The sequence below is a fragment of the Poeciliopsis prolifica genome, unplaced genomic scaffold (genome assembly GCF_027474105.1).
Source record: "Poeciliopsis prolifica strain line A6 unplaced genomic scaffold, Auburn_PproV2 SCAFFOLD020, whole genome shotgun sequence".
NCBI classification, from domain to species: domain Eukaryota; kingdom Metazoa; phylum Chordata; class Actinopteri; order Cyprinodontiformes; family Poeciliidae; genus Poeciliopsis; species Poeciliopsis prolifica.
This window is the reverse complement of record NW_026562395.1, coordinates 4,859,710-4,875,079: the sequence shown is the minus strand read 5'-3', so window position 1 is coordinate 4,875,079 and position 15,370 is coordinate 4,859,710. Positions and strand designations below refer to the sequence as shown.

The following is a 15,370-nucleotide window of genomic DNA, read 5'->3' as shown; positions in this document are numbered from 1 at the left end:
AGTAAATGAGGAGGTATATGTTTGCCAGCCACAGTTAAAAAGCGTGTCTCTTTTTACCACTGTGCATATGTATTACTTTATCATATAAAATCAGAATAAAACGCATTAAGATGGTCGCAACGTAACACGTGCAAAAGTTCCAGGGGTCCAAATACTTTTTCAAGATGCTGCAAAACGTTCATTTAGCAGTTTTATCTTTTTCCCCCCTGCTATTTTTTTTCCCCATCCGCTGCTTATTTATATTTTTCCGCATCAGAGAGCAAGTTCCCCCACCGCAGCACCTGGAAGACGTTATTGCCATGGTGACACCCACGATGCATTGCACACAGCAACCTTTCAGGCGAGCTGGCCTTCGAGAGGCGGAGTTGAACCCTCTACCTTGCAGGTCGGCTTTGGTGAAACCAACTTTGTTGGCGCAGAAAGAACAAAAACAACAAAACAGAACAGAGCAGAGCAGGAAACAAGAGCAAAAGATTAGTGAGGCAGCGGCATCGTTAGAGGTCAGAAAACTTGCTCACGCCTGCCCCTCAGACAACATGGGGAACCTTGCAGAACGGGAGAGGAGCTTTGCTGTTAGATGTGAAAATGTGTGTGCATCTCTGAATGCAAGCTCCTCTGACCTAATGAAAACCTGCTACTGCCCTCTAGAGAAAATAGAAGGCACTACAGCCACCAAATACTCTGGTGGAAGATGCCGCTGTAGAAAGTTACATACCACAACTTTTATGAATTATACGATAAGAATTGTAGTTTGAATTCAGGTTTAAAATTCTCCCCATTTAAACGGTTTGAATTCTTAATATTTGGTTAAGCATTTCTTATAAAGATAAAGGAAACAGCATGTTTTATAGTCATGGGGAAGGTCCTGATAATATTCTGGTTGGCTATTTGATCACAAATCATCCCTGTCGTAATAAACAAAAAGCTTCATTTTTGTCCCAATTGGTTATGAACATCTCCCCAGAGGTCATTTAGTTTGTGTAGAGACTTGCAAATCACAGCTGTGCTACAATGTGCAGATTTTGGAGCTTATTTCCTGATTGGTGCAAACTTAGTCAATGCTGAAGTTAAGGGCGCAATGTTATGCATTTTCCAGCCAAATAATTTTTTTTTTACAGCTTTATATAGGTCATATCAAACATGACTTAAAAAGAAATTTGACTTTGTAATTCAATGCCTTGAAATTGGGCCTTTGTCTTTTTAAGAAAGTCAAGCTCTTTTCGGCCTTCAGGAAGTCATCACAACATTCCTGTTAACTCTGGTTTTACTAGCATCGTCAGAGGGTTATAATGAGTTTACTAGAGGTGCAGTTCCACCAGGTGTTTGCTAATTACTACTGGCTAGTCTGAAGGAGCTGAGTGGGGGAGTTGTTGAGGTGGAAGCTCGGGTTAGACTGCAGCTGGACAGTTTTATAACCCAGAATGGTTGCCATGGGAGATTAAATGAGTCCTTAAACATCCATAAAAGAATCAAAGCAACTTTTTGATTATGGTATGACAAGCTCAAAGTCGATTCCATAATACTGCCCCTTTAAGCTTGAGCCTTGACGGTTTCTGGGTTGTTCCTGAACATCCTGACCAATTTTTCTTTCATCTCACTGTCAAATGGTTGTAGTCTGGATATCACTGGGTGTTTCAACAAGACAGTTATCCTAAACACATCCATATGGCTAACATTAAGACTAACATTAAGCTTCAAAAACTAAAGCTACCTAATGCCGATTTCAAATGTATGACCTATATCTAAAACTTGAGTCTGTGCTGGGAAACTAGAGGATTAAGGAGTTGTCAAATATCCAGCAAGTATTTTGCCTGGATGTTGCTCTATCAAAAAAAAGAAAACTAGCACATTACACAATTTGTACCTTCGCAGCCACGCTCTACATGCCCGCTGCGGAACAGGGCGTCGTTGATGAGGTCTGGCAGGCGCCCGTTGAGATCTACGGATGCCAAGCAGCCCTGGAAGCCTTCCCGGGAAACCACCAGCTTAGGGAGGTTCTGATACATGTTGGGTCCCAGGCCTCCAACAAACAGGTCGCCTGACGGGACACAAAATGGAACCACATGGTTAACTTTTCATATTCTGGATGGTCACCAAAGAGATGGGAGACACAGCTTCTCCATGTTGTACCTTTAAGGTCGAGGTTTTTGGCCCCGTTGACATTCTGCGTGACTGACTTGGTGTCTACTTTGAGAGTGTGTGTGTTGGAGGCATCGCGCGTGATGACCACGTTGTGCCACTGGTTGTCGTTCAGCGGGTTGTCGCTGTTTCCCTTCAGCAGGCTGGGCCCGTTCCCCAGGTCGAACACATAGTGGATGAACCTGGCAGGAGAGAGGCGGCAGCAGATGGGCGGAAAATGAGTGGAAAAGCAGCCAAGCTTTGAAAGGACTTCAGAAAGCCTGCAGAACTGCTGATCAAGGCCACTTTGAAAGAGTACAAGGAATCCTGGCTCTCTGGATGCAAAATACAAAGAAATCAGGGATTACCCACTGAGGTGGTATTTAACTTTTTGAAATTTCTTTAAGTCATAAGCAACAACTTCAATGCATTTTATTCCCAGTTCATGTCATAGATCAACACGATGTAACGCATGATTGTAAAGTGGCAAAAATATCAGTTTGAAGCTTTATTTTAACTGATAAAAGTCTGAAAAGGGGTATGCATAGTTACCATTTCATGTGATAGGTCTAAAGAAAATCCTTTGCAACCAATTGCCTTAGGAAGTCAATCTTTGAAGACATTATTCATTTAGAGGATTGTCAGAGAACAAACATCATCACAAGGACTAATGAGCACAACAGACAGAGAGTTTCATTGAAGTGTAAATTAGAGTTTGGTTATAAAACAACATCCAAGCTTTAAATATGTCACAGGGCTTTAATCAATCCATCATCTCAGAATGGGAAGAGCACAAATGCAAACCTAGAAAGACAACAGACATTCCCCTAAGCTATTAGTAACAGTGAAGTGTATCACAGTTGATGAAAAGATGGATGGAAGTAAAAAGACAATTTTGGAAGAACACCCGTTACAGCATTGCTCCCTCTCCATTAATTTCGAATAAAAGTTGCATGATGAATGCTTACCATCTTCTAGCCAGGCAACCGGCAACATGTGCATGTGAAATTTTACACTTGAACACGCGGACATGCTCAAGCGGGTTTATGATGCGACATCAGAAAACGTGAAATTGTTCAACGTCATCACTGTAAAGACAGGCTCCAATTTCCAAGAATTAGGATTATAAAGGATGGTAAAGACCAAAGGTTCTTTGTCCTTAATCCATTACATTGTTCAATTAAAAAGATTGACGTTTGTAGTTGGAAAAACAATTTTTGCAAGTCACTGTATACTTGCACATTTTTAATATTTTAAAGTTTGCTTATTAGTAAAACTAATGTGAACATAAGAACTAGTTAATTGTAGCTGGTTGATATCTAGACGCTTCAACATTTGAAATTCAGGATCAAAGATCTGACAAACCCTGTCAAATTTCAACTGACTCCACCAACAGCTATGAAGATTTTTTTTTTAAAAATCAGTTTATTATTTCTGTACTGTTGCTTCTCAATAAAACTTCCATCCCACTCACCCTTTGACCAGCTCCACGGCGATAAAGTCGTTCCCATCTCCGCTGTTGAAGAGGATGAAGCCGTCGGGCGAGGTGGTTTTGAACTGGAAGAACAGGTGCATGGTGGTGTACGCCTGCAGGGTGGCCAAGCCCAGGTAGCTGCCTTTGGTCTTGAAAGTGACGGGATCGGCGACGATGAAGCGCATGCCGAAGCGGGCGTTGAGCTCGCAGAAATCGATGTCGCCGTTCTTGCACATGTCGATGTACTGCATACCATTGAACTTGAGGCTCTGGGGAGAGGTCGCACCGAATTTTCAATAAATGAGAAGGTTTCGAATACGATGAGGGGGAAAAAAACACAAAACTGATCGCAAATGTTTCACCCTCATTACCTGCAGGTGGCCAATATAAGGGGAAGGTGACGACGAAACAAAACGTTTCTCGGTCAAGATGCCCGTTTCCACGTTGCTGAATTCCAGACGGGTGTGGTCACCTGCCATCTGACCTGAGGAAGGGCGGCGAAAAACAGAATCTGAGTAAGAGTCAACTGCGGGAGAAAAGGACGACATACACTTTATTTCTTCGATCTATATCTGTAAATGAAGAATGCTGAAAATGTTTTGTAAATTTTATGTGTAAAAAAAAATTAATAAATCAAAAAACATTAAAGAGCAACCAAGCAATTAGTAAGCAAGCTTCATCGAACTAAGTCAGCCATTTTTCTGTTTTTCTTATAGCATTGTATCAACAGGATGCAGAAGAAAAAAATACTGAAATTAACCTTCAAATAAACATACAACACTCTCCAGAGTTTTAAGGACATCTTGTGAAGACAAAACAATAAACCAAAGATGTTTGAATTTAAACGCCTGCAACTTTTATAAACCAGGGTGGACGAAGACCCCAGTTTGTTTTGCCAAAACGCAGCGCAAGATGGACATCAACTGGGATGAGAAAAAAAAAACCCTTCAAGTTGACTGTTAGATCTTGGCATCGCCTGACTTTTGTTTAAACTTCCAAGGTCACTTTGCAGCAGTGTTGCAGTGTTTCACAGATTTTACAAAGTAAGTCTGGCTTGTACCTTTAACTTAATCATCCCATCATATTTATTTTTTCCATAGTCACCATTTATTACGATGTAGTGCACACATCTTTTATTTATTTTACATAAAACCAATGAATTTATTATTTTTCTTACGGTTTCTTGAAATTCCGTGAGTGAGATTATGATGCTGATGTCTATATTGTTCTGCACCGACAACGTTTCACTCCTCGGTATTTTAACTCTACCGTGAACCACAACATGCAGTAAGCAAACGAGAAATGTAGAGTTCTGGCATTCCATTGGTCTTATTTGTGCAATGTTACTTTTCGGTAGCAAAAAAAAAAAAAAAAAAAAATTTTTTGAAGAAATGTGTTTCCCAACAGCAACTGATCAAATTTTACACATCCACAGAATACATATTCAAACAATGGAAACCACACACAGAAGCGTGCACATCAGGAACAGCATGAGAAACGTCAATACCTTCGGCCATGTCGTCGTCCACAATGAGTTTGAAGTTTTTACCGCGGCGGACCACTCGCACTGAGTGCCACTCATTGTCGTTGAGCTTTTGTCCGGCATAAAGAACCTCAGGGCCCTTGCCTGAAGATGAGGGTCAGTTAGTGGAGGGACGAGGATGGCACAAGCAAAAGCAAAACCAAATATTTCATTTAGAAATGTGAAGTACAGATCACTCACTAATAGAGCGTTCTGGCTTTCAGGGTCTAAGATTTTATTTTTTTCCCTCTTCTAATCGCATCAAGTGCTGTTCCTACTTTAGATTTCAACTGCAGGCATAAAACAAAGATTTGGTTTTGTTTTTGACAACAGAGGAAAAATAATATTTGATGTTACTCACACAAACACTCAACTATAAGAATTCTAACAATTTTTTGTTTGTTTGTTTCTATCCTTTATACTAGCATTTTCCAAAGTTATAGATACCAGACCTTCACAGAAAGTGGCCTTTCACGGTGTGTAGTGATAACTCTTAAAGCCACTAGGGGGCAATGCAGCTCCATCTAGCAGCTGTGGCATTTTCCCCTCAGATTATTGGAGGTGATGCATTAAAATGAAACCAGTTCTTAAATCTTTATCAGCAATGATGGCTAGAGAGATTCCTTCACCAGAATTTAAGACTTTAATTTGCTCTGTGTAATTATGCACTTTGTTGTTGTTGTCTGCGGGTTCAAAGTGGTATTTATTACGGATATGGTACTGAAAAATCAAACTGCTTGCTTCTATCTGCGCCAATAACAATGATCAGAATTTAGAGTTCCAGTGGGAGTTCACACACGTCGTGCTCATTCGGGAGTTTTAAAGCTGCATAGGAATCAGTCTGTATTCCAGGTTGGAGTGACGATACTAAATGTAGTGTTGGATGGACATAGCGGAATGCATTGTGGATTCTCTTGAATAAGCAAGGGTCAAATATCTGGATAAGTGTCTCATAGCTATTTGTAGGGAGGCAGCTCACTTTTTGTTAGCATGGTTATAAATTATGTTAGAAACTCATTAAGCTGTTGGGTTTCTTGCCATGGACCTAAATTTCAACCCCACTGGTGTTGAGGTTGGAGCCTTTCCAGACACCTCAACCATATATTTCTTGAGTTGAGGTGAAATTGGAGAATTTTAAGGTAGTTCTACTTCACCATTCTACCTCTCTCACAAATATAATTTGTCATAACGAGGTCCGACAGCAGTACGCTGGAAAATTGGACAGGCTTCTTAGGTTTGTGAGCTTCAAAAAGCACTGTTTGGTACTGCGGCTAAATTACCTCTATCTCTGTTTAATCTAGCAGCTTAAAGCTATTTTCTGCTATGCATTTGGATTGCCTCAGAGCAGCTGCAAACTTTAGTCGACCTTCAAGTTGTTGAAGGTGCTTCGCCGTTGGTCGGCACTTTCTTAGATCACGTGTGTCCGTCTCTGGTTATCAAAGTGTCGCCATTCTACCAGTTTTAGATGAGTCTGTGAACCAAACAAGGCGAGTTCAACTAGTTCAGCTACCTTCTCAGCAGGCCTGTAAAGTAGATAAACATTAACCTTCTAGATCCAACCTGACATCAACTGCACTAAAACTTTGTGAAGTCCATGTGAAATTTTAAGTAAGACTGTAATTTTTGAGAAGAAAAATTGTGTGCTTTTTCTCGAACTTGCTTACGTGTTGGTTTAGCGTTGGGTTTTGCGTGCCTTATAGCTTATATGTGTAATTTTTCCTCTGCGCGGCTTAATAAGAGAAAGGCCATGAGAAATTCAAATTAGTCCACTCAATTCACGGCTTCCCATAATCACTGAAGTTGTATGCTGTGTGATCATTAGGACCCTGAAATGTGCGCTGCACAAATAAATCATTAAACGCTCAAAGTCGGTGGCATTCACGTCAATGGCGAGTGGATGTGAAAGTCCGTTTGACTAATCTGTGCACATTCGCTTTATTGTATGCATATCCATCCACATAAACAAGCTGTTGTCTCAATGAAAACTCTCCTGAATGCCCTTGTGTCTATTCATTTTTTCTCTCTCTTTCTGTCATTACAAGGCTGATGAGGAAAAAACAAACAAAAAAAGCACTCCTTTTTCTGAGTAAGAACAGGTCATAAAACACCATCAGCATGTTGATTTAAATACTACAGCATGGATTAACACTATACAAGTGCAGGACATTTCAATGCAATGTATGAGTAAATATAAAGCCAATATTCCTATAAAGGCTGAGAGTGCAGATGTTGAGATAGTTGCTACAGGCATGCATGAAAAAAAAAAAAAGATTCAGAGCTAGCTGCTTGACTTAATTTGAAAACGGGCCATTTAAAATATAGAAAGTATATTAAACCTGATTTGCATGACTTTGATCTCTGGCTATTCCTCATTTCCCCCCCACTTTTATCTAAGAAATCCTCTTATCACCTCCCATTGCTCCCTCTCCCTCCAGCCCCCCCCCCGAACCCTCTGCATTCACACATTCCTGCCTCCACACCTAGCACACAGACCACACAATCAAATATTGACGGAAGGAGAAAAGGCTGCAGAAGAAGAATGTTGACTTACTGGTGTTACAGTTTATCCTGACACAGTCTAGATGGGGAGGGGAGAACAAGTGACAGATGAAATCGCATCCTTCAAGGTTACAGCTGCAGACATCCAAAAGCAAGTAAAGCCACCTTCCGGGGACGGACACATGACGCCAGCGGCCATTTTGCCCCCCCCCCCCACCCCTAGCCAATTTGCAAACTGATCAATATGATTAAAGCAGTAATCTGATGTAGCTCAAGTCAAAACAATGAATCTGTTCGGAGCCGGCCAAAGATTTTACAAGGCCTTTAGCTGAATTTTTAACGGGGGACCCATTTTTCATTAGCCTATTGGCCAAAAGTTAAGTAGATCACAGAATAGGTTTGTATTTGTTAGTTTAGATAAATTATTGCTGTGAATAAATTTTGGATATAAGTTTATTTGTCTGACTTTAGGGTTGCACAGCATTTTAGTACATTACTGGAGTCTTAGCCACACATTACCTTCAACTACGTAAAGAACAAATGTCAATATTAGTGTTTTTATAGGAAGTATTTTGATTTTGTGGTTAATACTTAGGTATACTGTAGTCGTTGTAACTTTTTAAAAATAGACATAAACTCGGACGAATGAGAACAAGGTTCAATGTCAGCAAGGCTTTTGGAAAACTAGCCCAATTTTCCATCTTTGCGCAAAAATATTAAAGGCTTCATGAATTTCAAAACTGTGGTTTGAAAAACCCCATATAGTCAGGGTTGAATAGTTCAGCTCAGGTTTGGATAATTAATAGTCATATACCTTTTGGCTTTGTTTTGTCCAAATTACGAGGGGATTCTAAATCTTTAAGATGCATAAAAAATTCTGCCTGTTTGCATTGCACTGTTGCTAACATTATACATTTTAAATCTTCATGGGGCCTTTTTAGATGGTTATATAACCAGGTGACTGCATCTTGTCCATTGTGGACTATTATTAGTCGATTACATCATAGTACCAGGCAACTACTTAACATCTACTTCCTGTCTTACTTTAAAAAAAAAAAAACAAGACACAGGTTGATAAGTTTAGAGTTCTTACCTTTATGTGGGCCTCATGCTAATAGTTTCAGAAGAAATATCATATTGTTGCAATATCACAAGAACTGATGCTATCAGATTCTGTTACATGTCTAGATATTGTTTCGTTTTAAACAACACACTATATATAGTCTTTGTATCAGGAGGATTGATTAGAAACAAAATCTATCCGGTTTGAAGATGAATAAACTGGTAGTATCAAATTATAATTGTTAATACAACTTCCAAAACTAGACTTCATTTTCAAAGAATTTTAAAGTATTTTAAATATTGAACTGAGAAAACTTTAAATTCAAAAGAAGGTCTTTTTATTGACCTCAGGGTTTCCAAGCAGCAGCACGGCTTGCTTGTGCTCTGGGCCGGCTCTGACACTACCCAAAGTTACTTTACCTCTACTATAGCAAATGACTACTTTTGTAGAATTATTTCCTTTTTTCCCTTTTTTGTTTGCGTTTCAAAATGGTCACAAGCTGTTTTAAGGCCACATTGATTTTGCAGCCCAGCTTCTGGAGCCCGAAAAGTTGGGACTCCTTCTTGGTGTCTCTTTGAAAATAAAAGTCCTACTTCCTAAAAGCCAGGTCAAACAATCAGAGCAGCGGGTTCGTCGGGACGTGGGCTGAAACCAATGTGACCGTGTTTTGTTCATGTGCCGTCAACCGCAACAGAAAAGTGGGAGCAAACAGCCGCGCGCCACCTCGCACCAACACCGCACTGAGGCCTGGAGACACCCATGAACGGCATCCGGTGTCATCTTTTGCTTTCTGCAGCTAGCCCAGCTTAATTACTGACTTATTCAGACTTTTGCCTGTTTGGTTTTCATTGTAGCAGCTTATGGGATGAATCAAACTCTTGTCATCCTTTTCACGGTCGTCACGTCGGGCTAGAGGCTATGTCCCTCTGCTGCTGCCGCGTGCGGGTGCGCCGGCCGCTGTGGCTTCGGGCTGTTTGCCAGATGGGCCGCAGGCTCTGGGCCTTTGAAGGGATGAGTGCCATCTTTGAACAAGGCCTAGGAGATGCCAGCTAGGCCAACGGCGGACCTTCTAACATGAGGGAAAAGAAAATAAAGAAATGAATAAAAGGCGAAAAAGAGCACTGGAAACGAAGCGGCAAAATAAAAGTGCTAGCTGAGCTAGTTCTCAAAAGACAGCAAAACAACCAAAACAACCATCTGCATGCTGCTGACTGGACTACTGTGTTCAAGGTGAAACTGTATAAAATAATAAGAAAGATGTGAAACTACTTTGACTAAATGACCTGTGATGAGTTCAAAAGATGCGTGGCAGAGCATGACTAACTTTGTTAAGTGTTAGATCAATGCACTCTTTTTTTTTTTACAAAGACATCAATCCAGGCAGAACTTACACTTTCAGGCAAGTCGAAAACATCAACATGCAACTACAAGGACGGACTACAAATCTGGTTTAGTACTTGTTAGATCAAATAATAATAATAATAATAATAATAAAAGAAAGAGCGCGGGCTCCTGCCTGGGCCAGAAGAGACGGTTTATACGATACCTAGGTTGACCGTCAGTTTGACCCTCCCGCTGTCCAGCTCGAGCCGCAGAGTGTCCGCCGACTCGCGGGACGTGGCGGCCATGAGCAGGCCGAAGGCCCGCTGGGACATGAAGCGCAGGGAGACGTCCTCGGCCTCTGTGTGCATGATGTTCGGGATCACTACTTTCATGTACATGCTGCCGTCGTAAGACAAGACGGAGGCCTCTGTGGAGACAAAGAGAGAAAGACAAAAATGTGGCATTTTCAGTGCTGCACTGCAAAAACACGAAATGTCACCGAACACTTTTGGTCGCGTTTTAAGCTCAAATATCTTACACTTGAAATAAAAGAAGAACTAACTGACAAGTAACTTTTTAAACACGACATCGGAGCTGGTCAATCATTTCTTAATACTGCAGAAAAAGTACTAGTCATGTGTGAAATAATCTGCCAGAGGAACAAGACATTTTAATTTATATTATGGGAAAAATATATTATTTCAATCATAACTAGTACTTTTTCACCAATATGAAAGATTGACTGAGTTAAAACCACCTCCTATTTATTGCTGTAAAGTTACTTGTAAGTTAGTTTTGTCTTATTTCAGGGACATAGATATTTGAAGTAGACACTAGACTGGACACAGATCACAAAACTTCACATTCTGCAGAATACTTTCACATTTGAATGCTTTGCACAGAAATGTAACTTTTCTAAGGATATTTTTTAAATTATTTGAAATGTATTCTATGGTAGAGGGTCATTCTGACTTCACAGAGTTTATGTTGGTAAGATTTGGTCGGTATAAATGTTTGCGTACTGGTAAACTCTAACGCCAAGCGCCCAGTGCTACAGTTGAGATATTTAACTTTAAACTATGAAATATGTTTTTTACATATTTGCTAAAACTGTCACCGTGTTCTGACAATATTCTATGAGACACACAATGTGTGAAAAAAATCAAGCTCCTCTACCGTCTTCCTGCATTTCCAGTGCTAACTACAGAAATGTACAGCCCCATTAGAAACAACCAAACACAGCAAGGAGGACGATCTTAGTGCCGTCAATCATGTTTATGTATGCGCTGCTCATCCCTTTGCGCTCTGCTAAGCTGAAGCTTCTCCCCATAAGCAGAGCCTGCCATAAATGCTAAGGCTAGTTAGCATGGCGATTGATGACGACGCACAAACAGTTTTCCTGGGACAGTAAGTCGTTCTTCCACCATTAATACATTGAGTGGCGCGTAGGCAGCACTGAGATGCTTGTCTTGTCCTGATTTTTTTTTTCAGATTATTTGTGTCACATTATACTGTCACAACATGGTGACAATTTGAGTAAAAAGCGTTTTTATTTTTTTATTTTTTTTATTTTTTTTAAAAATACATTTGCATACTCCAGATTTGAAGGCCACCAAAAAAGTGTGTGGGCCACAGGCTTAACTGGGACTGGGCCGCCCAAAAATATTCTGTTCATTGATCCGTCTCTGGTCTGTAAGATCCGACGCATTTGAGCACAAGAGAGCCTGAGATGCCGATCTGACAGAAGAAAAATAAGAGTTCTCGCCGTTGTGTTTATGCCCCTGGAACTTCTGCAAACATGCTCAGTGAAGAAAGCAGAAAAGGCTCCACCACTGGAACATGAACGCCGCCGTGTCTCTCATATTTTATTAACAGGAAACACACGCGCGTTCATGCCCTGCATGCCTACGCAGCCGCGTTGCTGAATGACGAGTCTGACGGAGCGGGCTGCGAATCGCCGAGCTACTTTTAGCTGGTGCCTTTCCTCCTTCCCTTTGTGCGCTGTGTACAATCCATGGAGCACAAGCAAACACACTGTAACGCACGCGAAAAAATTCACTCCATCATCAAACAACACACAGAGAGAGAGAGATGTCATGGGGTTATGGAGGCTGCAGAGCCAGACTAATTTGTTCTCTTGCTTTAGAGTTCAAACAGAACGAAAGAACCGGAGTGAGAAGGGGGGAACGCTTGCAGAGCACTGGAGAGCCTCTCATGGAGAGAAAGACAGATTAAAAAAAAGCACCCAACCGTGAAATACGTGGCTTTGGCACCGCAGCTTCTAGAAAGAAAACAGAGCCTATATAAACCTTGGCAACACTTTCGACTGGAGCAAAGCCGAGGATGACGACGAGAAATTCCACGAGAAAGCCAGACGCATACGTTAAAAAGAGGAAGTCAGTCCAACTGCCTGACGGAAAAGGATGCCGAAACCTGCAAGAGAGTCGGATTTTTTACAGGACAACCTGCAAAAATCATGAAATGAAGTCAAACACCCCGAGCAGCAAATTGCTATCGAGGGTCCGGAAAGGTTCGCATGCGTACGTTTTAGGGCCCTTGTTGGATCCATTGCGTGAACAAGCTGTCTGTGAGCGCGGTTGCCTAGAGGACCATGAAACCTCGGCTCGCCATTATTCTACTCGGCTTTAGATTGTTCTCTTCCCTCCTCAAAGGCACGGACAGATTTTTAAAAAAGCCAGGAAAACATTCATATGTGAATGAAGAGAAGTCTGTTCGCAGACAGCTCTGCTGACTGACAGGGGGATTGATCGATTGATTTGAAAGGCCAGAGGAGGTCCCGCATGGTGGGCTAGTGGTCTAACATTAGGAGGGAAAAAAATAAAAATAAAACATGAACAGCAAACTAAAACAATGGTTTGAAGAGATTTTCTGATAATGATGTGAGAGAGAAAAGAAAATCTTGATGCAGTTGCATTTTCTCCTATGAGATTTTTCACCACGCATTTAGAACCTAAATCTAAAATTCAAACCAAATTGCTCTCTTGAAACGAGAATTTGAATCCTTTCAAACTATTTTGTGAAAGAAACAAAACGAAGCTTTGAGAAGGGGAACATAAGGGATTTTTGACATCTGCAGTTCCTTCACTATAGCTGAAAAAAGCTGACTGTGTTGTCTTCTAACTTTTTCCAATGGTTTGGTCTGTATTTACATATTGCACAGATGTAAATACAGGAAATGGATTTTAAATTTTGCGGGGAAAATCATAAATTTCTAAACTGAATGGCAGGACAGACGATAGCCTCAGAATATTGCTCAGATGTCTACATCAAGCAAATGAATTACATGGTGGAGTACTTGGTGTGAAAACTGAAAGTGGGACTTTCAGTTTCTTCCATTCACTATTTTACAAAACCTCAGCACAGCTGACAAATGTAAAGCACTTCGCTAACACAGCAGTGCAGAAGAATAAGAAGAGTGCTGATAAGAACGTAACAATGTAACAATTCTGCAGATTTTTTTTGTCTATTAGCTTACATTTTTGGGATTTTATCAGAAGCAGTAGCTGTGATTTGCCAATGTCAAGCAAACTTTGAAAATGTTGCGAAAAAGGTGAAAAACAGAAAGTGAGTGTTCGGCGCGTTTCCATATTCCAGTTCGGCGCTAATAAACCAGGCCATGTAAAGCAGAATTTTGCCAATTGCTTATTCCAAGCATGGCTGAAATAAGAAGCAAAGAGTGGAACGTGGTGTGGAGAGTTTTCACCTGGAAACTGGAGGTTTGGATTTTGACATCTTCAGAATGTCGTGCCTCAGGTGAGGATGTGAGAATGAGAAAGTTCTCTGCAAGTCAGAATATATTCAGCAAAGGTGTTCCCTTTTGTCAATCAACTCTTTCTCGGAAACACTGAAAAACACCTCGATCGAGAATATATATATATTTTTTTAACTGGGGAAGTTTTTATTCTTTTCACACTTTGCTGTTTCATACGTTCTAACGCGATACTTAAAAATGTGCATAGAAGAAAACTGATGTAAACACAGCTAGTGCTACATTACCGGCTCACTGACATTACGTTTGAGAGCTTTTAAATCTCCCTGTAGGATGCCAGTTTGTTATGTCTCCAAACTTCTATTTCTCACATTTTTCTAGACGACTTCTTCAAAACTAGACAAAATTCTCACATTAATCTTTGTCAAATGAATACATTCACCCTGAACAATGTTCAATTAGTACATTTTTCATCTTAGGCAGCCATTTGCATGAAAACCTCAGTTTGTCTTTGTGCATAATAATCTTCCAGTGTATTTCTGCTCCTTTTTTGTTTGCCACGGAAATGAATACAACTTGTCCTGAACTTACAAGGCGACTAATGGTAAATCAGACAAAGCCGGAACCCCGTGCAAAGACAAACAACTCGTCTCTCAGCAGAACTGGAACTTGAAAGAAGTTGAAGCAGCTAAATCTGCCAAATCCGAGCTAATCACGATGTTACAGTGGCAAAGAGAACATGGGAGTGCTGCAGGACGCGGGTGGCTGCCGCTGAGGTAAGCATCGTTCATACAAAATGTAATAACACACATCTGCTCGACAAAACAGGTGACAGCACTCCCTGGAAAGGCAGACTGGTTGCATTTAAACTTGTATGAACACGGCAGCCTCCGTGTTCGCGCCTCCATAATTTGGCATTTCTTAAGAGAGTTATCAGCGGCGCAGAGGACGTCGTTTCAGATGGTAATTAAGCTGCCGCTTGTCATTGAGAGTGTTTGCGTGTGTGCGTGCGCGCTTTTCAATGAACCCCACACTTTACATAATTAGCAGTCCGTCTCAGGGAGAAGATAGAGGAGGAGGGACGCTATTAAGTGATGAGCTTCACAGATATTGTGGGTTTGGATGAGGGAGTGAGCGAGTCGATTTATTTTCAACTCGGGCACACACACACTCACACGCACACGCACCCACGCACACGCACACACACAAGCAATCTGCTTTCCTTTGTATTCACTTCTGTTTTATCCAGGCTCCTTTTTACTTTAGCTGCAAATGTGCATGAGTAAACAACTCTCTTCTGGCTCAAGAAGGTGGGAAGCTTTAGTTCATCCACACTAAACTATTGCGCTTTTAAAACAAATGGCGGGGGTCAAAGTGAGGAGAGAAACGGACCCTCAATCTTCATTTATTTTCTTGAAATTCTCAATTCTCACAGTCATTCATTCAGCCACATTCCGCCAGATGCCAAATTATGTTCATTTCAACACTAATACCGCAGAGGAATATAAGGTATTTGGATAGGATCTCATGCAATTAGTTAACCTTACACTTTGGCGCAACTTCTCTTTTTATTCTTTTTTTTATTTACCTTGTGATTCTTTAACTGCGTCCACTGTTTTAAGTGTCGTTTCCGATCCTGCT

The 15,370-nt window shown here is 40.9% G+C and overlaps 1 protein-coding gene across 2 annotated transcripts in view; it reads right to left on the bottom strand.

Annotated features, from left to right (window-relative positions):
* nrxn3b (neurexin 3b) overlaps positions 1-15,370 on the bottom strand; it is a 348,019-nt gene that overhangs the window by 203,263 nt on the left and 129,386 nt on the right. For both annotated transcript variants that reach the window (XM_055044125.1, XM_055044126.1), the window contains 8 exons: positions 10,223-10,426; positions 7,666-7,692; positions 5,100-5,219; positions 3,964-4,076; positions 3,593-3,861; positions 2,131-2,321; positions 1,865-2,038; positions 379-405 (listed from right to left, as the gene is read on the bottom strand). In XM_055044125.1, the coding sequence (XP_054900100.1) occupies positions 379-405; positions 1,865-2,038; positions 2,131-2,321; positions 3,593-3,861; positions 3,964-4,076; positions 5,100-5,219; positions 7,666-7,692; positions 10,223-10,426 (1,125 nt within the window). The remainder of the gene's footprint in view (positions 1-378; positions 406-1,864; positions 2,039-2,130; positions 2,322-3,592; positions 3,862-3,963; positions 4,077-5,099; positions 5,220-7,665; positions 7,693-10,222; positions 10,427-15,370) is intronic.